This window comes from Capsicum annuum, chromosome 4 (assembly GCF_002878395.1).
Source record: "Capsicum annuum cultivar UCD-10X-F1 chromosome 4, UCD10Xv1.1, whole genome shotgun sequence".
Taxonomy (NCBI): Eukaryota; Viridiplantae; Streptophyta; class Magnoliopsida; order Solanales; family Solanaceae; genus Capsicum; species Capsicum annuum.
Window position 1 is genome coordinate 10,396,452 of NC_061114.1, and position 27,320 is coordinate 10,423,771.

Genomic DNA, 27,320 nt, shown 5'->3' on the forward strand with positions numbered 1-27,320 from the left:
ATGAACAAGAAGTAGCAACATTCATCTTTGTTCATGGAATATATAGCCTACATATACTAATGAATTATGTTCTTTCTCAAGTTTATCACCTTCTTAATGCCATGCCAAGAGGATGATAAAAAAATCACAAGATCTTGATTAGACTAGGGAGTTTGTTGCATCACAGAGTTGAAGCCGATGGAACAACCTGATAATGATCATCAGCAAAGAATCTGATATGAGTTTCTGTTATAATGGAGAACTATTTAATCATCCTTGAAGAGCTTATAATAGACAAACAGATCATCCAAACAACCATAACATTTTCATACGCTAACAAAAGTTGACATTGGTATCTGGTTCAAAATGCATATTACGTCGTATAAGAGTATAAAATAACTTAGGTGGGCTAACATGTGTTGTCAAGATCAAAGACAAAAGATTCTAAGACATAACCGCTAAGTATTTGAAACCAATACAACGAACCTGCTTCAGAAGGTTCTGACACCATAAGCTTAATCTTTTTAAGGGGATGGGGATTTGGTTCCATCTGCACAGTTCGTTTGAAGTTAATATCATCTACCTCTACCTCTCCCTCATCCTGGAAGGATAAAACCTTGTCAGTTATGTTGCAACTTTAAAAAACAAAAAGTAAAAAAATGTTGTTGTATCGGAAATCTAAACATACTTTGCCCTCCGACTGTTGAGGCATAGTTGGAATTTGCTCCATCGGTTGGCTGTATGACACATGAACATCAAAAAGAGCTAGAGATCGATCTTCTTATTCACGAACTTCACCAACCAAACTAATGCTTACATTATGCAATATCTAAGCGATAACTAGTTATCCAGAAAGATAACAACGAAAATTGGATAAATTCCATTTTACAGTCATCATCGCGTTGCATAAAACCCAATGGAACAAAACACTGTGAAATACGTCAAACGTAGAAATGCTGCTACACATTAGCAATAAACGTAACTAACTCAGACCTCAGTTCATCCTCAGGTGTCATTAGGTGGAACGCCGGCTCTGCATGAGATATATCGCGCACCTATAGTTAAACAGAAGAGTGACATTACTAGGGAGACACTACAATATACAAAATTAGGCTCAAACGATTGCATGGTAGGAGAGCTAACCGGTGTGAGAGTATTTGGAGAAGATGTTGGCACATCAGAAGGGATATGGTATCCCACATTTTCAGTAGTCCATGTATCCTGAAAATTTTAAAAAAATCATGTATTTATATTAAATAATCATCGAAAAGATGAATTTAACTAGCGAAAAAGGTGCGAAAAATACCTATACTTTAGTGAAATTTGCAGTTACGCATCTTGAACTTTGCGGGGGTCATATGACCCCAGACTATTTTTTACCGTATTTAACTGGCATATATGATAAAAATAGTCTATGGGGTCATAGGACTCCCGCAAAGTTCAGATGCGTAACTGCAAATTTTGCCTAAGTATAGTTTTCGCACCTTTTTCCATTTAACTTAGAAAAGATTAGGCAACACCTTCTCATAAAATCTTTGGACCTTCTCAGCCTGATAAGTATTGTATATATCATAAAATCCGCCCCACCATTCCATGAGATATCCCTCTGGAGATTCGATAGCTAAAAAAAAATCGCAAAAATTAAATAATTTAAAAAGGTAACAATTTAAATATATCTTTATCATAAAGTCAAAATAAAATAAAAGCAAAGGAATAACATAGTCTATCAATAGTATAACATAGACATACTACTCCAATTACTATAACCCAAGAATCTGCTACTACTTTCATGATTACATGTAAGTTATAAGTCACACGTAAACAACTTTTAATAATTATTTTAATGAGTTCAAATCTATCATAAATTTAAATTAAAAAACTTACCAACATTTCTGGGATTTACAACATTTGCTTCAATTGCAAATATCTCAGCAGTCTCATGCAACCCCTTTGTAACCAAGTAATTATAGATGTACTTGTCCATCCTAAAAATTTTCAATAGAGAGTCATAAATTTTTTTATTAAGGGTATGTTTGGTATGAAAATATTTGTTCTCGAAAATAAGTTGATTTCTTGTATCTAATCTTGCGATTGGTAAATATGAGAAAAAAATATTATATTGCTCAAAAAATATTTATATGTAATCTATTAAAAAAATAGAGGTAGGAGGGGGTCGGGTGTGAGGCCTTGATGGCGATGGGAGTGGGATGATCAAGAGGTAGGGACTGAGGGTGTTGGGCGGGTGGGATAATACAATAAGCATATATAATATTTTATAAGTTGGTTTCTTAAAGCTTGGTAAGTAAGCCAAAAAAAAATTGTTATCTCAAAAGTATTTTATACGTAATTGAGTAAAAAATAATGTTGGATAGGAGGATACAATAAACATACAATAATATCATTTATAGAGTTTATTTTTCCTACTTTCGTTAAGTAAGTTATTGTTTTTGTTTTTTATGAAAGAAAATGTTTTTCAAAAATTTTGTTCAACCTAACATAAGAAAATACGGAAACATTTTTTCAAAAAATATTTACCTCTCTACCAAACACATCTTAAAAGGTGAATAGTTTGAATTTGTCCCCACTACTATTTTAAATTGGTCTATTGTATCCTTGGCTTGGCTAAACCTTTGTGTTTATTCATGGCCCTGGAATTAACAAATTGTGTTGTATTTACTCTTATCATTAACAATATTTTATCTATAATAATATAAAATATAGTGTATTAATAATATTTATATTAGTTATATTTGCATTTTTCTTATGCAGTGTTTGGTTTAGTGTATTAAAAATAATATGAATTACATTAATTTTTTTTTTTTTTAAATTGTTTACAATGTGTCTTTAGCCGTTCTAAACATGAATTGCCATAAATATGGTGAAAAGAATGTGAAAAATATTTTGAGGGACAATTATGTTTTTAGCCATTTTAATGCAGTACTACAGTTTGGTGGTGGAACTTCGGGACATTGTTGGAAGAATGAGTCAAGTGCCGTATTAGAAACCATTGTGTTACTAATAACATGAATTTTCATGTATTAGTATGACACACTTTAATATCAAATAGAGTGTATAAGTAGTAATACTTACATTAGTTATACATAAGATGAAAAAATGTACCAAACAAAATATTAATAATACACGAAGCTAATCCATGTATTTTTTATCTAATGCACTCTACCAAAAAAAAATGTGTCAAATTATTTGGGAAAAAAGAGTTACTCATAGTTACTCTTTTAATTTTTGACTAGAAATTATTCCCTTCATTTTGATTTATTTGTCTGATTTTGATTTTACACGAGGTTCAAAAAAGTAAAAAAGAATTTTGAATCTTATAATTTTAAAATAGATATAGGTATAAAATATACCAAAATGATCTTTAGTTTTGTGTTTGAATATGTTACGTGAAAAGTTGAAATTAAAATGTAATCTATAAAAAATACTCCCTCCATTCCAAAATAAATTAATTGTTGAGTTATTTTTCAATATTTAAAATAAATAAATTGTTCATTCTTCAGGAGACATGTTGAAAATTTCTTTCAATTTTACCCTTTCATTTAATGGGGTCTTAAGTACTTCACATTTTGTAGGAGAGTAATTTAAGAACAATTAAAAGGGTAATAGTGAAAAGTTACCTATAATTTATATCCTAAATTATTTTTTTCTTAAGGGGTATATCATACCTCAATAATTTAATTATTTTGAAATGGAGGGAGTACTTTTTTAAGAAAATGAATTAAAAAAAAAATAGAAACAAAGTGAGTAATATGCAAAGTTCCTCAATAAATGACTATTTCCACTTTATTAATATTAAGTATTTAATAATCATGATAAATGAAATTAAAAGTATTTAAAGTTCGATTTCATATGAACAAAATACACTAAAACAAAAATATATGAAGAACAATTTTGAGTTTTAACTGCTTGATGCTTGATTTATACAACGCATATTAAAAAAGAAAGTACTTCCATATAAGGCATACATAAAATAATTCTTTTTACAAATCTGTTAAAAAGATATAAACGATTAAAAAATGAACCCACTCACAAACACCGACAAGTTTTAATCCATCCATTTATTGACCAACTCTGATTTAATCCATTTAAATGTAGCTCAAACCATTTCCTTAAAAAGACTAGTGAAAAATCATTTTCTTTTATTCTATATATATTCATTTCATCATATTACTCGTTTCAATCAAAACTTATATTTTCCTCTATTCTGACAACTTAATAAAGTTATCAAACCAATCGAAAAATGTCTACCAAATCATAGGTTTCAAGATAAAGCGTGTTTTAGATAAATTTCTTTGGTTAAGACAAAATATTCAAATCTAAAATAATGAAAACATTATAGGAGAAAAAATACATATCATAAAAAAGTCGTGAACTAGAGTTAAAAAAAGCAAAACTTATAAAAACATAAAACGAAAGATAACATCGAAAAAATTAATTTGAAAAAAAAACTCACATCATTTGTGCATTCCATGACTCCATAATTTCTAGAATAAGTCTCACTTCAACAAAAAAAAAAATTAAAAAATTAAGACAAAATAATGAGAAGAGGTAGAGAGGAAAACATAAATAGAAAAGAAAACACAAATAAACAAACAATTAAGTTGACTTGAAAATAAAGATAGTAGAAAAGAGAGATAAGATTGCATTTCTAGTAATTTTTTAAAAAAAAATCAAAGAATTTCATTTTCTTGTCAACTAATTCAAATTACACTTTTTTTTTTCTCGCAAAATTTTCATTTTATACTTTTTGTACAATGTAAACATAGTCTATTTGTTTTTGTGTCTTTGATTCATAAAGCCATTGGAGAAATTTAATTAAATAAAAAAATCTTGCATTGTATGGCACTTCAGTTTTATTTTTAGAAATTTCCTTTATTTCTTAACTTAGAGGAGAAGAATTAATCTCGATAAAAAATAACATAAATTTATATAACTAATCTTGATATGACACAAATTCAACAAGAATTAGCAACGGATAAATTTTATCAAAACAATAAAATTCCATCGTTAATCTTATTGAACGATGAACTAGTGGTAATTATGCTAGCTATATTCTATTTAACAGAAAATAAGTGACGATTTATGTAAGTAATTTTTGTAATTAGTAATTTTTAATTTTTGTAATTAGCATTTTTATTTAGTGTAGGGTTCGCTTGGGATTGATGCAAAATAGAATTATTTTTTTGTAAAGTAAAGTCAAATAAGAGGAAAACAAAAAAGAAGAAGTTAATTCATGTAATTAAAGAGGAAGAAGGCAATAAATATATTCTTGACCAAACATAAATTTAGTTTGTCAAAAGACAACAATTTTTTGCACAAAAGAAAAAAATCATTTAAACACCTCACTTTAAAAAGAAAAAATGTGCATCTACTGAGTATGAATTTTGTACAATTGGATAATCACCTAATTAATTTGTACAAATCCCCTAAAACTAACAGTTAATACTTACTACTCGTTGGTTCCAAAATATTTGTCTTATGTTTCTTTTTGAGAATTAATTTGATTAAATTTTAAAATTAAATTAAATTTGATTAATTTAATATTTTAAAATTAAAAATATAAATATTCAAAAAATATATGAAAAGCATTACAAAATATAATTTTTCTATATTAATCCCCTAACACTAACAGTTAATACTTACTAGTCCTTCATTCCAAAGTAATCGCCATATGTTGCTTTTTAAGAATTGATTTGATTAATGGGCACTTGGCAGCCGTGGGTGTCAAAGGTCGTTTCACAGCCATGGGTCGCTTGGACAGCATGGATCGCTTGATCGACATGGTTCACATAAGTGGCATGGCCGCTTAATCGCTATAGGCGGCATGGTTGACATCGATTGCTTGGGTGCCATAGACCAAATGAGCGTTATAGGTCGACAGCTTGGGCGCCATGGACTACTAGGGAGTCATGGGCCAAAGAGCGGTATAGGCTTCTTGATCGGCTTCGGCATCGTGGACGGCATAGGCCAATGTGCCACTTGGGAGCCTTCGGTGGCATGTGTCTCTTGGGCTTCGTGGGCGACATAGGCTGCTTGGGAGCCATAGGCAGCATGGGTCGCATTGGCCGCTTGTCAGCCATGACTGCTTGGATGACATAGGTTTTTGATCGCCATGACGACATTGGTCGATTGGTTGACATAGACCAAATGAACAACATGGTTCTCTTGGAAGTGATAGGTGGGTTGGGCGCCATGGGCCAAATGAGCGTCTTGGGTCGATGTACTGCTTGGGAGCCTTTGATGACATGGTCCACTTTGCAATTATGGTCGATTTGTGCCTCTTCGTCGTTGTGGACGGCGTTGGCTGCTTGGGCACCGTGAGCGGTATGGTTGCTTGGTAGGTCGCATGATTATCATTGGCTGCATGGGCCGTTTGGACAAAATGGGTCGCTTGATCTCCATGATCCACATAAGAGGCATGGGCCGCTTGGCCAGTATGAGCCAATTGGGTGGCATGGGCCGTTTTGGAGCCTTGTGCGGCATAGGTGCCTAGATGACATGCATAAAGCGCAACGAGACTATGGGCATTGGTGGGCGCACTATTTATCAGGCTCCGACGCACTACATTTACAATGTATAACTATGCCGAATTTCATGTGCCACATACCGAAATACACGTCCTCGATTGACAACATACACACCCTACTGATTTAAAAATGAAAAGAGCGTGAAAAAAGAAGGAATTGTTTGTTTGCTTACAACCTCTTCTACACTAAATATTGTCAAGAACTAGCACTCATTATAGTAAAATTGCATGTTTTCGTTATTAAAATTTAATTTTTTATTAAAAAACTAAAATAACAATAAAAAAAAAGAAAATTACTCAATAAAATATTAAAACTTGGTAAAATTTAAATTGCATGTTTTTGTATTTATTTTTTCATTTCTTAAAAAAAGTAACAAAATCAAGTAAAAAAAAAATAGTTAATAAAATTTCTCAATTGATCCACCTAGGTTTGAACCCTTGTAGTTGTGATAAATAACTAGTTTCTAGAATCAAATGCAAGACCACCACACCAAGTGGGCCTTTTATGCTATTCTTAACCATTGTTTAAATTCACATTTTAACTTATTCTATCTACCTCATTTTTAAAAAAAGTTTCATTCACATCCTCCTTACTACACCTATCATTAATAATTTGTAATCTCGAAAGGTTATTCCATATAAATAAAAATTAAGTAAGACAAAAAGGTCAATCAAAAATAGGGAGTGAAAAGAGAGGAAAAAAGTAATTGTAAAATGGTGAAACTTTAAACCTTCATAACTTTGGACTCGAATATTCGTTTGAGACGATTTTTTTAAATTTGCGTACTAATTCGAGATCTATGAGGACAAACTGTCACAAGGTGGTTTGGACGATATGTTTTTCTAAAATACGGCTTTTATCCCATTCAATGGTCACTTTTTCTTAATTCGGTATAAAATTTTCATTCTTCTTTAGCTAAGAATGTGATGAAAAGTAAATGATTTGAAGATCAAAATAGCATGGTGTGCTATCTAGGTGTGTCAGGGAGGCTGGGGAGCGGCCTAGTATTGTCTGTTTGTGTGGGTGGGGCCTTTGGGTGACCGGGGCATGCCAGGGTGGTAGGGGAGTGGCCAAGTGTTGTCTGTTTGTGTGGGCGGGGCCATTTGGGTGGTCAAACAGGTGAAACGGTATGAACGGAGCATTTTCGGGCCAAATCGATGTGCTATAGCCTATAATTTTTGGGGTGGACATGGGCCCGGGAGTGATTTAGGCCAAAAATCGATTCGGCCGTGCCAGGGAGCCTGAGGAACGACCTAGTATTGTTCGTTTGTGTGGGTGGGGCTATTTGGGTGGTCAAACAAGCGAAACAACGCGAACTAAGCATTTTCAAGCTAAATTGGTGTTCTATAGCCCACGGTTTTTAGGATGGGCCCGGATGTGATTTGGGCCAAAATTCAATCGGGGCATATCAGGGAGGCTAATAAGTGGTCTAGTATTGTCCGTTTGAGTGGACGGGGCTATTTGGGTGGTAAAATAGGTTAAATAGTACGGACAAAGTGTTTTCAGGCCAAATCGATGTGATTTAGCCCACTTTTTTTGGGATGGGCCCAAGGCCTGAGCATGATTTAGGAAGAAAATCGATTGGGGCGTACCATGGAGGCTGGGGAGCAGCCTAGTGTTGTCCGTTTGTGTGGGCGGAGCCATTTGGGTGGTCAAACGGGCAAAATAGTGCGTACAGGGCATTTTTGGGCTAAATCGGTGTCCAATAGCCCACAATTTTAGGGGTGGCCCCGAGGCTCGGGTGTGATTTGGGTCAAAAATCGATTGGGGTGTGCTAGGAATGCTGGGGAATGGTCTAGTATTGTCCATTTGTGTGGGAAGGGCTATTTGGGTGGTTAAACGGGCAAAACAGTGTGAACGAGGCATTTTCATGTCAAATCAGTGTGCTGTAGCCCACGAGTTTTGGGGTGGGCCCGGGGCTCGAGCATGATATGGGCTAAAAATTAACCGAGGCGTGCTTGGGAGAGCCTAGTGTTGTCCGTTTGTATGGGAACGACCATTTGGGTGGTCAAAGAAGACAAATGGCATGAACGAGGCATTTTTGGGCCAAATCGATGTGCTATAGTCCACGATTTTTGGGGTGGGCTCAGGGCTCAGGAGTGATTTGGGCAAAAATTTGATTGGGGCATGCCAGGGAGGCTAGGGAGCGGCCTAGTATTGTCCGTTTGTGTGGGCGGGGCCATTTGGGTGGTTAAACGAGCGAAACAGCACAAGCAGTGCATTTTGGGGCTAAATCGATGTGTTATAGCCCACGGTTTTTGGGGTGGGCTTGGAGATCGAGCGTTATTTGGGCTAAATATCGAGTGGGGTATGCCAGGAAGGCTAGGAAACGGCCTAGTGTTGTTCGTTTGTGTGGATGGGGCCATTTAGGTTGTCAAACGGGCAAAACGGCACGAATGAGGCATTTTCGAGCCAAATCAATGTGCTATAGCCCATGATTTTCAGCGTGGGCTTGGGTCTCAAGTGTATTTGGGCCAAAAATCGATCGAGGTGTGTTAGGGAGGCTGGGGAGCGGCCTAGTGTTATCCGTTTGTGTCGTCGGGGCCATTTGGGTGGTCAAATAGGCAAAACAGCACAAACGGGGAATTTTTGGGCCACATCAGTGTGCTATAACCCACGGTTTTTGGGGTAGGCCCAGGGCCTGGGCATGATTTTGGTCAAAAATCCATCGGGTGGGCCCAAGGACTGGGCGTAATTTGGGCCGAAAATACACCAGGGCATACCAGAGAGGCTGGGGAGCATCCTAGTATTGTCCGTTTGTATGGGCGGGGCCATTTGGGTGGTAAAAGCGTAAAATGGCGTGAACGGAGTTTATTTTAAAAAAATTTCTGTGCTATAGCCAATAATTTTTGGGGTGGGCCCAGATATTATTTAGGTCGAAAATCGATTGGGGTGTGCCAGGGAGGTTGGAGAGCGGTCTAGTGTTATCCTTTTGTGTGGGCAGGGCCATTTGGGTGGTCAAACGGGTAAAATAATGCAAATGAGGCATTTTTGGGCCAAATAAGTGTGCTATAGCCCATGGTTTTTGGGGTGGGTCTGGGGACCGGGCATGATTTTGTTCGAAAATCAATTGGGGCATGCCAGGATGTCTGGGGAGTGGCCTAGTATTATCCATTTTTGTGGGAGGGGCTATTTGTGTGGTCAAATGGGCGAAACAACGCGAACGGGGCGTTTTGGATCAAATCGGTTTGCTATAGCCTACGGTTTTTGGGATGATCCTAGGATCCTAGTGTGATTTTGGTCAAAAATTAACCAGGGCGTGCTAGGGAGGATGGGGAGAGGCCTAGTGTTGCCCTTTTGTGTGGGTGGGGACATTTGGGTTGTCAAATGGGCGAAAAAGCCCAAACGAGGCATTTTTAGCCCAAATCAATGTGCTATAGCCCGCGTTTTTCAGGGTGGTCTGGAGGCCCGGGCATGATTTTGGCCGAAAATCAAATGTGGCATGCCAAGGAGGCTGGGGAGTGGCCTAATGTTGTTTGTTTGTGTGGGAAAGGCCATTTGGGTGGTCAAACGAGTGGAACGACACAAATTGGATATTTTTGGACCAAATCGGTGTGCTATATAGCCCACGGTTTTCTCGGTGGACTTGGGGACTGGGCGTGATTTGGGCCAAAAATCGATCGAGGCATGCCAAAGAGGCTGGAAAGTGTCCTAGTGTTGTCCGTTTGTATTAGAGGGTCCATTTACGTGGTCAAACGGGCGAAACGGCGTAAACGGGGTATTTTTGGGCCAAATCGATGTGCTATAGCCCTTGATTTTTGGGGTTGGCCCGATGACCGAGCATGATTTAGGCTAAAAATTGACTGGGGCGTGCTAGGGAGGCTGGGGAGCGGCCTAGTGTTTTTCGTTTGTCTGGACGGGCCTATTTAGGTGGTCAAATGAACGAAACGACGTGAATGGGGCATTTTCGAGCTAAATTAGTGTGCTATAGCCTATGATTTTTGGGATGGGCCTGGGATCCAAACGTAATTTATGCAGAAAATTGATCGGGGCGTGCCAGGGAAGCTGGGGAAAAGCTTAGTGTTGTCCATTTGTATAGGCGGAGAATATTTGGGTTGTCAAACGAGCGAAACGATGTGAACGGGATGTTTTCGGGCGAAGTCGATGAGCTATATCCCACAGTTTTTGGGGTGGGATGAGGGCCCAGGCATAATTTGGGCCAAAATTCAATCGGGGTATGCTAGGGAGGCTGGTGAGTGGCCTAGTGTTGCCCGTTTGTATAGGCGAGGATATTTGGGTGGTCAAACGGGCGAAACGGTGCAAACGAGGCATTTTCAAGACAAATTGGTGTACTATAGCCCATGGTTTACTAGGTGGGCCCAGTGCCCGAGCTTGGTTTGGGCCAAAAGTCAATCACAGCATGCCAGAGAGGCTGGGGAGCGGCCTAGTGTTGTTCGTTTGTGTGGGCGGGGCCATTTGGATAGTTAATGGGGCAAAATGGCGCGAACGGGTAATTTTTGGGCCAATTCGGGATGCTATACCCCATAATTTTTGGAGTCGGCCCGAGTCCCGGAGAGTGGCCTAGTGTTGCCTGTTTGTATGGGCGGGGAACATTTGGGTGATCAAACGAGAGAAACAACGCGAATGGTTTTTTTAGGGAAAAATCGGTGTGCTATAGCCCACTGTTTTTGGGGTGAGCTCAGAGCCCGGGCATGATTTGGGCCAAAATTCACTCGGGGTTTGCCAAGGAGGCTGGAAAGCGGCCTAGTATTGCTCGTTTGTGTGGGCGGGCCATTTCGGTGGTCAAACTGGCATAACGGCGTGGATGGGGCATTTTCAGGACAAATCGGTGTGCTATAGCTCACCATTTTTGAGGTGGGCCCTGGGATTGGGTGTGATTTGGTTCGAAAATCAACCGATCATGCCAGGGAGCAGCCTAGTGTTGTCCGTTTGTGTGGGCGGGATATTTGTGAGCTCAAACATGCAAAAAGGTGCGAACGGGGCATTTTCGTGCCAAATCGGTTTGCTATAGCCCATGTTTTTTGGGGTAAGCCTGGGGCCCGGGCGTGATTTGGACCAAAAATTGCTCGGGGCATACTTGGGATATTGGGGAGTGGCCTAATATTGTCCGTTGGTGTGGGCGGTGCTATTTGGGTGGTTAAACGGGCAAAATGGCGTGAATAAAGTATATTTGATCTAAATCAGTGTGCTATAGCCCACGGTTTTCAGGGTGTGATCGATGCCCAGGATTAATTTTGGTCAAAAATCAAACAGGGCATGCCAGGGAGCTTGAGGAGCGGCCTAGTGTTTTTCGTTTGTGTGGGAGGGGCTATTTGGGTGGTCAAACGAGTGAAACGCTGCAAATAGGGCATTTTCGTGCAAAATTAGTGTGCCATATTTGGGTGGGCCCGGGGTCCAGGAGTGATTTTGGCCTACTTTAACCGGGGCATGCCAGGGAGGCTGGTGAGTAGCCTAGTGTTGTCCGTTTATGTGGGCGGCCATTTAAGTGGTCAAATAGGGGAAACGGCGCAAATGGGGCATTTTTGGATCAAATCGGTGTGCTATAGCCCATGTTTTTTTTAAGTGGGCCCAAGATCTGGCGTGATTTGGTCCAAAAATTGATTGGGGCATTTCAAGAAGGCTGGGGAGGGACCTAATTTTGTCCGTTTGTGTGGACGGGGCCATTTAGATGGTCAAACGGTGCGAACAGGGCATTTTCAAGCAAAATTGGTATGCTATAGCCCACGATTTTTGGGGTGGACCTGGGGCCCGGGCGTGATTTGGGTCGAAAATCGTTCGGGGCATGCCAGGGAGGCTGGCGAGCAGCCTGGTATTATAGGTCTGTATGTGCAGGCCATTTGGGATGTCAAACGGGTAAAACAACGCGAACGGGACTTTTTTGGGACAAATCGATACGCTATAACCCACGATTTTTGAGGTGGTCTTGGGGCTAGGACGTGATTTGGGCTAAAAATCGATCGGGGCGTGCCAAAGAGGCTGGGAAGTGGCCTGGTGTTGTCCGTTTGTATGGGCGAGGCCATTTAGGTGGTCAAACGAGTGAAATGACGTATTTTCAAACCAAATATGTGTGCTATAGCCTACGATTTTTGGGGTGGGCCCAGGGATCGGCATGATTTGGGCCGAAAAGTGATCGGGGTATGCCAAGGAGGTTAGGGAGCAACCTAGATTTGTCTGTTTGTATGGACGGAAATATTTGGGTGGTTAAACGACACGAATGGGACATTTTCGAGCCTAATCAGTGTGCTATAGCCTACGACTTTTGGGGTGGGATTGGGTCTCGAGCGTGATTTGGGCCAAAAATCGAGCGAGGCATGTTAGGGAAGGTGGAAAGCAGCCAAGTGTTTTCCATTTGTGTGGGAGGGGCCATTTGGGTGGTCAAATGGGAGAAACGGTGCAAATGGGGCATTTTCGGGCTAAATTGGTGTGCTATAGCCCATGATTTTTGGGGTGGGCTCGGGGCTAGGGTGTGATTTGGGAAAAAAATTGGTCGGGGCGTGCCAGGTAGGCTGAGAAGCGGCCTAGTATTGTTCGTTTATGCTGGCGGGGCCATTTGGGTGGTCAAACGGGTGAAACGGCTCGAAAGGCGTAATTTTGGGACAAATTGGTGTGCTATATCCCATGATTTTTGGGGTGGGAGCAAGGCTTGGGTTTTATTTGGGTTGAAAATCAACCGACGCGTGCCAAAAATGCTGGGGAGCGGCCTAGTGTAGTCCGTTTGTGTGGGAGGTGCTATTTGGGTGGTCAAACTGGCGAAACGGCACGAACGATACATTTTTGGGCCAAATCGGTGTGCTATAGCCCATGGTTTCGGGGTGGGCCCAGGGCCCGAGCGTGATTTTGGCCAAAAATTGATTGGGGAGTTCCAGGGAGGTTGGGGAGCGACCTAGGGTTATCCGTTTGTGTGGGTCGGGCCATTTGGGTGGTCAAACGGGTGAAACTGTGCGAACAGGGTGTTTATGGGCAAAATCGATGTGCTATAACCCACAGTTTTTAGGATTCGCCTGGGTTTTGAGCGTGATTCGTGCCAAAAATCAATCGGAGCATGCCAGGGAGGCTGGGGAGTAGCCTAGTGTTTTCCGTTTGTGTGGCCAGGGCCATTTGGGTGGTCCAACGGGGAAAACTGTGCGAACGGAGCATTTTTGAGACAAATCGTTGTGCTATAGCCTACGATTTATGGGTGGGCTGGGTGCTCGGGCTTGATTTGGTCCAAAAATTGACTGGAGCATGCCAAGGAGGTTGGGGAGTGGCCTAGCGTTGTCTGTTTTTATGGGCGGATCCATTCGGGTGGTCATACGGGAGAAACGACGCAAATAGGGCATTTTCAGGAAAAATCGACGTGCATGATTTTTGGGCTGGGCTCGGGCTCCAACATGATTTAGGTCGAAAATCGATCGAGATATGCCTAGAAGGCAAGGGTGCGGCCTAATATTTTTTGTTTGTATGGGCGGGGCTATTTGGGTGGTCAAACGGGCGAAACGGCGCAAACGTGGCATTTTCAAGCTAGATCGGTGTGCTACAACCTACAATTTTTGGGGTGGGATCGGCCCCTCAGGCGTGATTTGGGTTAAAATTTAATCAGAGCGTGACAGGGAGGCTCGTGAGTAGCCTAGTGTTGTTTGTTTGTGTGGGCGGGGCCATTTGGGTGGTAAAATGGGCAAAACAATGAGAACAGGGCATTTTCAGACCAAATCTGTGTGCTATAGTCCATGATTTTTGGGGTGGGCCCGGGGACCGAGTGTGATTTGGGCCAAAAATCAGCTGGGGCATGCTAGAGAGGCTGGGGATCGGCCTAGTGTTATCTGTTTGTGTGGGCAGAACTATTTAGGTGGTCAAACGGGCGAAACGACGCTAACGGGGCATTTTTGAGCCAAATTGGTGTGTTATAGCCAACGGTTTTAGGGGTGGGCCAGTGGACAGGGTGTGATTTGGGTCGAAAATTGACCGAGGCATGACATGGAGGTTGGGGAGCAGCCTAGTGTTATCTATTTTTGTGGGTAGATCTATTTGTATGGTCAAACGGGTGAAATGACACGAACGAGGCATTTTTAGGCTAAATTAGTGTGCTATAGCCCACGATTTTTGGGGTGGGCTTGGGTCCCGAGCTTGATTTGGGTAAAAAATCGACTGGTACTTGATAGGGAGGCTGAGGAGCGGCCTAGTATTGTTCGTTTGTGTGGACGATGCCATTTGGGTGGTCAAACAGGCAAAACGACGCGAATAGGGCATGTATTTTTAGGCCAAATCAGTGTACTATAGACCACGATTTTCGGTAAGGGCCCAGGGCTCGGGTGTTATTTGGGCCGAAAATCGATCGGAGGTTGCCAATGAGGCTGGGGAGTGTGATAATGCTCAACTTACACCTCAAATAAGTGCAAGGCGGTCGTCGTCAATATATTTACCCAACTTTGGAGTCGGGGTCAAATCCATGAGGAATAATGTGACTGGCGATCAAACTAATTTGAAACTACAACTACAAGTTGAATTTAAACAAATGATAAAAAAGATAAAATTTGGGGGTTTTAAATGGTTAAACAAAAGTTGATAAACACTTCGATTTAACAATGTTATGGGACACTAGAGTTATGGTTACCAAGATGCTTACATAGGTTGGGTTGTAAATCACTTTAGAGTTCCAATTGACACTTCAATAGCAAGAAGAGTTGAATCCTATTATTTACCCATTCATCTCTCGACCTCAGTAGGTAGTGTATCTGTTAATTCTCTCAAACTTAAAGGATGTGTTTACTATTCAACTATGTTCTCATGTAGGCAAATCCAGTTAAGGCATTTGCCATTAAACTAAAGATTAAAATCTTTCGAGTCCATGTAAACTCTTTCTTTTCCCACATACACTTTCTTCTCGGACAAGTGATGTTCTTGGGTTCACCTTTCAAGTTGCAACTAAGAGATATCGTTACATTTCTCGACAATCACTTTCCTCTCGGACAAGTGATTGTTTCATTGAAGTAACCTAACAAACACTTTCCTCTCAGACAAGTGATGTTTGTAGTGCTGACTCTATTAAGTTGCAACCAAGAAAGATCATTAAAATAAAGAAAGGTTTATACAACATCAATTTCGTATGGACATACATTAGATTCACAACCCAAATTAGTATTCACATCAAGGTTCCCATAACTCAAGTAAAGAAAATTAGCTATTTATGATACAAAGATCAACAATATGTATTGAATTCATAATCAAGAAAAAGTAATAAATCATACCCACAATCAATCTTCAAATGGAAGATGTTTACAAGAATGTTAGGAACTCTCAATGAGAGGTTTCTCTCCTTTTTTGCCCCCAGTAAAATTGTTCAGATAGATGAATTATGAATGAATCAAAAACCCTGAAAGATGCTATTTATAATAAAGCCTAATTAAGGAAATAAAATAACAAAATTAATAAAATTGTCCGGAATAGGTGACGCCCAGGATGACGCTGTGTCAAGAAGTTAACGCCTTATCACGGATGGCGTTAGAGAGGCTTCAGTTGCCTTCAGGTTCTGTCTTAGTATGACGATGTGGCTGACGCCGTGTCAGGGATCTGACGGTGTATCACAGCGTTGTCAGATATCTTCTTCACATGCTAACTTTCCACTTAAGGATAACGCCATTCTTGACACCTTATTACGACTTTGACGCCATATCACCGGCGTCGTCAGAACTGCTCCTCAAACTATAACTCTCTAGTTAAGGCTGACGCCAATGCTGATAGGCTATCACGAGGCTGATGACTTATCACGAAGGTCGTCAGCCATGTTTTCTTCTATTTTGCTCAGATTTTCAAATCTTTTGCTCCATTATTGTTTATTCTCATTTCTTCATCCTTTTTATGTGATATCATGAACAAACACATCAAAACAACAAGAGTTGCTTTAAAATTCACAATTATTTTGAGCTAAAAAACATTAAATGTGTTAGATTTTGCTCACACATCAGAGTGGCGTAGTGTTGTCTGTTTTTATGGACAGGGTCATTTGGGTGGTCAAACGGGTGAAATGGCATAAATGGGGTATTTTCAAGACAAATTGGTGTGCTATGTTCCATGGTTTTTGAGGTAGGCTCGAGGCTCGAGCGTGATTTAGGTAAAAAATCGACCGAGGTGTGATAGGGAGGCTGGAGAACGGCCTAATGTTGTTCGTTTGTACGGGATGGGCCATTTGGGTAGTCAAAAAGATAAAACAGCACGAATGGGGCATTTTCGAGCCAAATCGGTGCACTATAGCAGACGGTTTTTGGGGTGGGATCGGTGCTCGAGCTTGATTTGGGCCGAAAATCATTCGGGGCATGCCAGGGAGGCTAAAGAGTAGCCTAATATTTTCCGTTCGTGTAAGCAAGGCTATTTAGGTGGTCAAATAGGCAAAACTGTGCGAATAGGGCATTTTTGGGTCAAATCTATGTACTATATCCAAGGTTATTTGGGGTGGGTCGGTGCCTGGGTATGATTGATGTGTGAGATAATGCTAACAAATTTGAGGCTTTGAACTAAGAATAATTGCGAAGTCTTAAGCAACTTTTGTCATTTTTGAATATTTTATGTTTGATTCTGTAGAAGAAGCTTATATGTTAGAGAACCAACAAGAATAGAAACAAATGAGCTGAAATCTGAAGTAAATAGAGGCAAAGTGTGGCTGATGACATTTGTGATAAATCATCAGCCCTGTGATAAGCTACCAGCTTCAGCGTCAGCCATAGACAGAGAAGTGGCCTAAGCTGAAAGCTGTGACAACATTTTGTGATAGGTCGTCAAGGAGATGATACGCCGTCATGAATGCCGTCAGCCTAAGGAAGCACATGAGAACTGAAGCAGAGACTTGACACCATTTGTGATAAGTTGTCAAGGAGATGATATGGAATCACTATTTTCCATCAGCGTTAGGCAGCAAGTGTCCAAACCAAAGAGGAAGCTGACGACATTTGTGATAAGTCGTCAGCCTCCTGATATGCTATCACAAATAGCGTCACCGAATCTGAAATTTTTTTGAATTTTATTATTTTGTTTTCATAATTAGGGTGAACTATTTAAAGCCTTGTTTAGAGTTTTCTTAAGAGTTCCAAACCTTGAGTTTTGAGACACGATACTTTGATATTTTCTCTCTAAATTCTTGGCTTGAAAAAGCAATTATTTTGAAGAGAATTTAATTATTATTTTGGGATTTTTTGTTTTGATCTAATTTGAGATTCACTAGTTATTATTCATCTTGTGGTAAGTTTATCTTTCAAAGCATGAATTCATCTAGTTGCTTCAATTATTACGTCATGAGCAGCTAAATTTTTTAACCTGAATTATGGGATCTAGGGGTAGGTCTTGATAAGATGATGAGTGTTCATGATTCGAAAGGTAGTAGGACTCCTTGATAATTATGATGTTTTAATTACTGTCTGTTGATTGCAAACGATAGATAACACCTGCTTTGATTTGCTTGAGAAAGAAATCAAATATAGTGGAAAGTGAATTATCAACAGGGACTTGGAAATACTAAACTTTCGTTTAATATTCAGCGCTGTAACAAGGTTGGTTAACCTGAGGTAAAATCTGGGCAGTGAATATAAATTCCGTAAGTCCGAAAGGATTAGGTAATTAAATGCTTAAGTAGGTCGAGGCATAACTTAGATAAAGATAACTTATTGTCCTACCTACCGTGAGAATCTTGAACTACTAGTAGCATCTGTCAAGTACCAAAATCCCTAGTGAACATAATTCTGGTTTTTTATAAACTCTTGATTACGAACACTGATTAAAGTGATTAACAATTACTTGTTCAACTAAAAACCCCCATTTCAGAAAACATCAACTATCAGTTGATTAAATTGTAAACGACTTAAGTTCACACCATATTCCCTGTGGGATTTGACCCCAACCTAGTTGGGTTTTATATTGACAATGATCGTTTACATTCTCGTTGTGAAGTGTAGTTTGAGTGTTACCAAAAATAGTGTCGTTTCTGGGGAATACGGTAGAAAACTGAAGTTTGCATGTGCTAATTGACTGTTAGTCAAATTTCCTAGTTTTACATTTATTTGTTGTTTTTGTTTATTTACAGGATCTTTATAGTGTATGCCAAGAACCAGAAATTCTTGAGAACCGTTATTACCACCTAATTCGGAACCGCAATGAATTTGAAGAATGACAGAACAACAAGAGGCTGACATATTGGCAGCCTTAGCTAGAGCTCAGGCGAATATGTAAAATGTCGGGCAGCAAGCACGACATCCAAATCTCGAGGATGAAGATTTGGGAGACGAGGAGTTATTGAATCCTGGTAACCCAAGGCTTGCAGAGCAAATAGCTGCACCAATACGACATAATATTAATGGGAAACATCCGTTCCGAGAAAGGCAAGAGTACCATCCGGTCCAGTATAATCTCAATGATGATGATGATGGAATGGACGGAGCAGGTGCAACGGGTGCAATTATTCCTCCATCGTTGGCACCTGGGGCAAAATTCAACATTACGAGTACTATGATTCAACTCCTAAATCTGAAGGGGTTGTTTGGTGGCCTTCCCGAGGATGACCCAAACTTGCATCTGGTGAATTTTGTCGCCATCAGCAAATCTTTTGATAACCCAGGAGTGATCCAGAATGCTATCTGATTGAGTAATAACGCTCATCTTACACCTCAATTTAGTGTAAGGCGGTCGTCGTCAATATATTTACCCAACTTTGGAGTCGAGGTCGAATCCACCGGGAACAATGTGAGTGGCGATTAAACTAGTTTGAAATTATAGCTACAAGTTAAATTCAAACAATCGATATAAAAAGATAAAATAGGGATTTAAGGGTCACAGAGAGTTAATTGTCACTTTCAATATTTTAGTGTTTGAAATCAGTCTAAATGGGAAACCGGAGCTATGTTCACCAAGGGTTTCGGGAATTGACAAATACTAGGTAATGCTAGAGATTCTCGGAATGAGTAGAACAACAGAATATTCCTGACAATTATACTATCTGACTTATCTCTCGACCTCACTAGATAATTTATTATCTAATTCTCTTGAACTTAGATAACTTATCTGTTTCCAATCGGATGTTATCTCAGGTAGATTAATCCAGTTACAACATTAATCATTAAACAGAAGGTTGGTAGCTTCCGAGTCCCTGTTGATAATTCACGTCCTCTAGTCTATTTCTCCGTTAGAAGCAAATAAAACCTAAGGCATAACCTAATATTTGCAACCACTAGATTTTAGTTAAAACAACAGAATTTCAAGATGTTTTACTACTCTTTGATTCCATTCAACACCTAGTATCATATCAAACCCTAATCCATGAATCCCATAACTCTGGCTAATAAAATTAGCCGCTCATGTTTTGATGAAAGAAATAACAAGTTGAATTCATGATTATAATGATAAACTTACGAATGGATAGAAAACAACAAGTAGTTCCTCCGATTTAATCACAAGGTAGAAACCCCAAAAATAATTGATACGAAAACACAAGAATATTTTATGAAAGAGAGCGAAAATATGTGTCTCTCTCCTTAGAGTTGATGTCTGATAGGTGAATTATGCAATGAATCAAAAACCCTAAAAGATACTATTTATACACCCTCAACTTAAAACAATTGCTTGTCCTCAAGCAACTAATAACACCATACTACGATGCTTAACCAAGAGACACATAAGATACCTATCACAGTTGATTATCAAGTTTAGCTCAAAACTCATGCCACTCTCCACGCTTAATCCAATTATGCATATCCATGAAGTTTAACAATATGACCCAAAGAAATCAAGGTATGGCATCAATTCAGCAACAATAACCATGCATATGTACAAGTTACACTACCCAAACAAGTGAACAGCTAGCAATGCAATCGATGTGCCCTTACAACAAAGAAGTCCCTGCTCACTCATATATGAACTCAAGCATGTCAATGCGGGGACAATCAAGAGACACTCACTCTCAGAAAGAAATTCCAAACAATGCATGTCAAATACCATATGCTTGCCCTTATTTTCATTACCAAGGTGTCCAGACAGATAAGTTAGGATCACTATAGGTCTTTTCTTTGGCTTGTAATGTACGCTAAGGGTTGGTATGAAATTCAGTGGAATTTAGAGTGACTAAGCCTACTTGGCACTACCTTTTCTTATTCTTCTTCCACACCACCCATCTTTTTATTCTTTTTCACTTATTCTTTTCCTTTGATTCTACCTTTCTTCACACCCAGTTTACATCATGCATCCCTATGATACTCACCCTCAACTTAGGTTGTTTACCTAAGTCTAGGTGCACAGTGTCCAAGGAGGACCAAGGCCAAAATAGGTCCATTATGATCTAAACGAGAAGGTGATAGGTGTCATAGAAAGAAATGGTCAATTCAGGCTCAAAATAGGGATCAAGAGATATCATGCATACATGGAAGGTTATTTAGGCAAAAAAGTAACTTAAAAATCAAAACAGCCTATGATCCTTTCCTAACCCCTATCTTTCAACCAAGGTAAGACTAACCGGGCAAGTTCTAGATTCAAAACACACAGGGAATTGAGTAAGACCTCACACACACATGGCATAATGGTACATCACAAGCTACTACCCATTCGGTTCATGCAATTGTTAGCAGTGATTTTTATGTCCTTAGTACTAATGCCATAAAAAGATTCACAATAGCCACATATAAATGAATGTCACATAGTTATAAAGCAGACCAACGGAGAGGTGTTTATCAGTCTTAAACATCAAAAAAAATATGTCAACTGCTCTAGATACTTATTTTTCTCCAGTTAACCACACCACATCACAAAACAAACATAATACACCTAAACATGTCGGCTCTACTAGGAGCAAGACTCCGGGGAAAAGAGGCACGGCAATAAAAACCCCAAGAGGACATCAACACCCACAAGTAGCCCCACTCCCAACTTAATATCATGTATTGTTCCCAACATGTCAAATAAAAAAAAAGAGAGTTAGAAACATACCTGTGGCACCATGGGTGCGAAGATCTGATGTCAATCACATAATACGAATACAAACAACAAATTACCTTGGGTTGCCTCCCAAGAAGCGCCTAGTTTAACATCGCGGCATGACCCAACTCAGCTTTTTCCTCTACCTTAAGGATATCAATTTCACCTCCAACTTCAAGTCCATCTTCTTACCTTGCTCATAAGGAGGTGGTACAAAGATTAAGAAGCTGAGTAATGAATGATGCATGGTAAACAACTCGACCTTAAAGTGAGGTGTGTTTTTATGTTGTTTATCAAGTGTAAAATAAAGAATATAGGATTCTTTTTCCTCATCTTCACAGTCTTCCACTAGTTTAGATGATTCCACAGACAAGATATCATCTAAACATAATGTGTAAAAATGCTTCGAGTGTGGCCTAACAGATCCTACGTCAAAATTTACACTATCCTCTACACACTCACTTTTATTCATCTTCTCAACATTTTTACTTTGAATTGGACTAGAGTCTTCATAAGAGATTGGCTTGGCTTCTTCTTTTGCCTCTAGCACCATTTCCTCAATATTGGCATCATCCCTCATGGTTGGCTCGGTTGGTTGGGAAATCTCCAAGGGTTGATCAATATCAAGCTCATCATCAGTATAGGAATCTTGCTCTTCATCGTCACACTCTTCCATTATTTTAAATGATTCCACAGACAAGATATCATCTAAACATAATGTAGAAAAGTGTTTTGGATGATTGAACTTGATATCCATCTCTTCTATCCTTTCTCTCCCCTTGTTAAATGCCCTAATGTCTTGACGTATGTCACATATGTTATCATTCGTTGTGTCTGTACTATCCAACATTAGTTGAAGCATAGCTTTAATGTCACTCTTTCCAGTGCTTTGTTCTTCTTTTTCTTGACCATAAGACCTGTCATACTCATAAGAAGAACTAAAACTTGGGTTAGCACTATAGGGGGAGGGGGAATTTGAGAAATCACTCCAATATCCATCTTGACCACCACATAAAGAACAATTATACTCTCGGTAGGATGGAGATGGTGCACACATATCTCTCCGAGGAGCATATCTATAGTTATGCCAAAAGTGGGGTCCATCACAATATGGACATAGATCATCCAGATAAGATTTCCAACCATCAAACTAACATTCATTCCATGATGCCATAGTAAGAAATGAGCAAAAATAAATAAAATCTACCTAACACACGAAAGAAAGAAAATCACAAACAAACATTTACAAGTTCGAATTCAAGAAAGTAAGGTAAAATTCCAAACCAACTCAATACGCCAAATTGTTCCCCGGCAACGGAGCCATTTTTTATAATGCTCAACTTACACCTCAATTTAGTGTAAGGCGGTTGTCGTCAATATATTTACCCAACTTTGAAGTCAGGGTTGAATCCACAGGGAACAATGTGAGTGGCGATTAAACTAGTTTGAAATTATAGCTACAAGTTAAATTCAAACAATCGATATAAAAAGATAAAATGGGGGTTTAAGGTTCATAGAGAGTTAATAGTCACTTTCAATATTTTAGTGTTTAAAATCAGTCTAAATAGGAAACCAGAGCTATGTTCACCAAGGATTTCGGGAATTGACAGATACTAGGTAATGCTAGAGATTCTTGGAATGAGTAGAACAGTAGAATATCCCTAACAATTATACCATCTGACTTATCTCTCGACCTCACCAGATAATTTATTATCTAATTCTCTTGAACTTAGATAACATATATATTTCCAATAGGATGTTATATCAGGTAGATTAATCCAGTTACGACATTAATCATTAAATAGAAGGTTGGTAGCTTCCGAGTCCCCGTTGATAATTCTCGTTCTCTAGTCTATTTCTCCGTTAGAAGCAAATAAAACCTAAGGCATAACCTAATGTTTGAAACCACTAGATTTTAGTTAAAACAACAGAATTTCAAGATGTTTTACTACTCTTTGAATCCGTTCAACACCTAGTATCATATCAAACCCTAATCCATAAATCCCATAACTCTGGCTAATGAAATTAGCCGCTCATGATTTGATGAAAGAAATAACAAGTTGAATTCATGATTATAATGATAAACTTACGAATGGATAGAAAACAACAAGTAGTTCCTCCGATTTAATCACAAGGTAGAAACCCCAAAAATAATTGATACGAAAACACAAGAATATTTTATGAAAGAGAGCGAAAATATGTGTCTCTCTCCTTAGAGTTGATGTCTGATAGGTGAATTATGCAATGAATCAAAAACCCTACAAGATACTATTTACACTAAAGCCTAATTAAGGAAATAAAATAACAAAATTAATAAAATTGTCCAAAATAGGAGACGCTCAGGCTGATGCCGCGTCAAGAAGTTGGCACCCTATCACGGATAGCGTCAGAGAGGCTTCATTTGCCTTCAGGTTCTATCTTAGGCTGACAATATGGCTGACGCTACGTCAGGGATCTGATGGCGTATCACCGACGTCGTCAGATATCTTCTTCCCATGCTAACTTTCTACTTAAGGCTAACGCTATTCTTGAAGCCTTATTACGACTTTGATGCCACATCACCGGCGTCGTCAAAACTACTCCTCAAACTGCAACACCCTGGTTAAGGCTGGTGCCAATATTGATAGGCTATCATGAGGCTGACGACTTATCACGGAGGTCGTCAGCCATGTTTTCTTCTATTTTGCTCAGATTTTCAACTCTTTTGCTCCATTATTGTTTATTCTAATTTCTTCAGCCTCTTTCTGTAATATCATGAGAAAACACATCAAAACAAAAAGAGTTGCTTTAGAATTCATAATTATTTTGAGCTAAAAAGCATTAAATGTGATAGCTTTTGCTCACACATCATTGAGATTATTTCCGTTGTATCTGTCTGGGGAGGAAACATTATGGCTAAATGAGTTGATACCCGATTCTATAACTAACTAGAGGTAGTTGAAAGGAGCTTTCCTAGAAAGGTTCTTTCCGTCTTCTAGGAGGGTACAGTTGAGGGACGAGATCAGCAACTTTAGGAAGCTCCCTACTGAAGCCTTGCATAAAACCTAGGAAAGATTCAAGAAGAAGCTGACACAGTGTCCAAACCACAATATAACGGACATACATTTGATGGAGACTTTCTACAGGGCTCTTAACTCTATTACAAAGCCAATTGTAGACAATGCTGCTGATGGTTCATTTGTTGATATTACATTCCCAGAGGTTTCAGAGATGCTGGATAGAATGACCAAACAGAGTCAGACATGGCATACCAGAGACTCTGTGGTGGCCAGCCCCACTATTTCTATAGGTATTACTGCAGAATAATGCAAAAGAGAAGAAGAGCATGACCAAGACAAGGATCATCTTAAAACACAGATGGACTTACTAACCAAGTACTTGCTATCAGGCAAAATTGAAAAGGTGATAGCTGTGGGATCTTAGGATAAAAGTAAGGCTGATGCAGAAGAAGAGGCTAACTATATTAATAATCAGGGGGTTTTCCAAGGCAATAGCCAAAGGAATCAAGGTCGAACTTACTATGATAAGCTTGGTTATAAAGATAGGGAGAAAGGAAATTAGAAGAATAACAATGACAGGAACGGGTTATATGTTCCTCTTAAAAATCGTGAGGCTGCTTCAAAAAGTTTTAAAAAGATGTCCATAGAGGACATGATGCTAAGTTGTTGAACGGAGTGGAAGCTACCAACTCTGGTGTGATCATCATGAAGACTGATCTGACATCCATCAGTCAGTTGGTGCACTCACACTCCACCATAATTAAACAGTTGGAGCAATAAATGAGCCAACTCTCTGCAACATTCAACCAAAGGAAGAGCAGAATGTTACCAAGTGATACGATCTAAAATCCGCAGAATGATGGCTTATGCATGGCTATTACCACTAGAAGTGGTATTATATTACCTGAACCTTCTGTAGGAAAACCTGTAGTTGATGAGGTAGTTGATGTTGAACTGGAAAAAAGTGTTCCAGTAGAGTCTGACAAGCTGGATAAATCTGATGATGCTTCGGATAAAGACAAAGAGAAGGAGAAGGAGGTAGTGGCGCTATTGGGAGGCAAAGATGGTAAACGAGTATCAACAGGTTGTCTTGGCGAAGTCTGAGTATTCAAGATAACCAAGTCGTGCGCGCTATTGGGAGGCAACCTAAAATTTTTATATTCCAAAAAATTATTTATTTTTGTAGTTAGGTTCTAGTTCAAAGAAGGTAGAATCGATATATCCAGCCAAGTGCTCCTAAGGACATTTTTTGAAGGGCTATAATAATTGTGATAAGCCGTCAGCTCTGTCGTCAGAAACAACAGCTCTGAGGCAAGTTTTGTTAAGGCTGACGACATTTGTGATAAGCTATCAAAATTGTGATGGATTATCAAAATGTCATCACGAAAAGCCCAACATTAGCTAAAATTGTGGGCCAAATTAAAAAGACCCAACCCGGCCCACAGCTTGGCCTTTCCACCTTCCCGCTTAGTTTTTATTACCTTGAAGTTATTCTCTTTCCATCTTTGGTCTATTTTCTTCCCTTTTCAAAGTCTCTCCAACTAAAACAAAAGAAAGTTTCCTTGTATGTGTGGGTTTGCAATCAAAATCAAGAATCTCTCTTTATTTCCTCTTGCTCGTGTAACCACATTAAAGGCTCCCATCAGGTCTTGAAATGGAACCCAAAGGAAAGAACTCAAAATCTACAAATAAAGTGACCAAGGGAAGTGTACCTCGGAGACTCTTCAACGAAGAGTCTTATTATGAAGAGGAAGAGCCTCTACTCAGGAAGCAAAAGGAGAAGCAAAGCACTAAAAAGACTCTATCACCCTCACCAGTTGAGGTGGAAGAGAGTGAAGAAAATGACTCTGAGCCAACAATATCTGAGCATACAACTTCTGAGTAGATAGTCTCTTAGCAATAAGAGTCTGAACATGCTAAATCTGAAGAGCATGATTCAGATCATCCTGATTTTGAGGGGTATAAGTCTGAGGGATCATCAGCTGAGTCCCCCTTTGCTGAGCCACATGATTATAAAGACTCTCCAATTGGGGAACTATGGTCAAATGCAAGAATCCTGAAGTCCGAGATGGCACTAGATGGAAGATTCCCAAAGATCAGAAAATTTTCTTTGATGGGCTTTGCAGAACCAACAGAAGTACTGTCAGGAGGCCAATCTTTGTGGAGAAGAGAATCATCACTATGGGGTTGAGCAGGTACCCGAAGGTGGAGCAAAAATTTCATGGCTATGATTTGGGATGGACTACACGAGGAGGAAATTCATTTTTCCCTAAACTAGTTAAGGAGTTTTATGAAAATTAGCAAGCTCGCTTGGAAAACATATGTAGAGAATGAGAGAAAGCAGCTGACCAACCTTTGTTGGATAATGTCCCAATACGGGGTGTAATGGTGGATGTTTATGAATCAACAATCATCAGGTTCCTTCATGGCCCGAACTTCACTCCTCAGGCTATTTCACCTACTTTCTATACCCAGTTGAAGCATCAGGAAAATCAGTGGAATTGGTTAGCCACACTCATAGCCGATGGAGAACTGGAATGACTAACAAATCTGGGTAAAGGATCTTCAAGGCCTACCTAATTTCAGAGGCACGATTTTTGTAGGGTATTGTAAGTATGAGGTTGATGCCCACAGATGGTGATAATATTCTCGAGGATGATAGAGCAATATTAGTCACAAGTTTTATGGCTAACCTCAAATTAAACTTTGGAGAGATTATCACCGAAGAGATAAAAATTTGGGTCTCAAGGTCTGATATAGAATATCCCTTCCCTTGTTTAATTACAAGGTGTGTAGGGCAGTAAATGTGCCAAAGATTGTAGGGTTAGAAGAAGAACTCTTTGCTAGGAAGACCCATAATCCAATCTAAAATAAGGAAAATCAACCAAGCCTAATGCTTGACAGGGACGCAGAG

The 27,320-nt window shown here is 39.4% G+C and overlaps 1 protein-coding gene and 1 pseudogene across 1 annotated transcript; one reads left to right on the forward strand and one right to left on the reverse strand.

Moving 5' to 3' along the window:
- Positions 1-388: 388 nt before the first annotated feature.
- Positions 389-4,552, reverse strand: LOC107868346. Its single transcript, XM_047410712.1, has 7 exons — positions 4,451-4,552; positions 1,864-1,964; positions 1,500-1,600; positions 1,123-1,200; positions 973-1,034; positions 668-716; positions 389-580 (listed from the first exon to the last, which is right to left on the reverse strand). The coding sequence occupies exons 1-7, from the start codon at positions 4,474-4,476 to the stop codon at positions 389-391; spliced, it is 609 nt and encodes a 202-aa protein (XP_047266668.1). The 5' UTR covers positions 4,477-4,552.
- A 17,490-nt stretch (positions 4,553-22,042) lies between these two features.
- The window catches only part of LOC107869179, a 5,946-nt pseudogene continuing 668 nt past the window's right edge, over positions 22,043-27,320 (forward strand).

Excerpts from the sequence above, each read along its gene's own strand:
- LOC107868346 (XM_047410712.1), bottom strand. The coding sequence starts at position 4,476 with ATGGAGTCATGGAATGCACAAATGAT. Across the intron at positions 1,201-1,499 it reads TCCAAAGATTTTATGAGAAG|GATACATGGACTACTGAAAA; the intron begins GTGTTGCCTAAT and ends TAAAATTTTCAG. Across the intron at positions 1,035-1,122 it reads CTCCAAATACTCTCACACCG|GTGCGCGATATATCTCATGC; the intron begins GTTAGCTCTCCT and ends GTTTAACTATAG.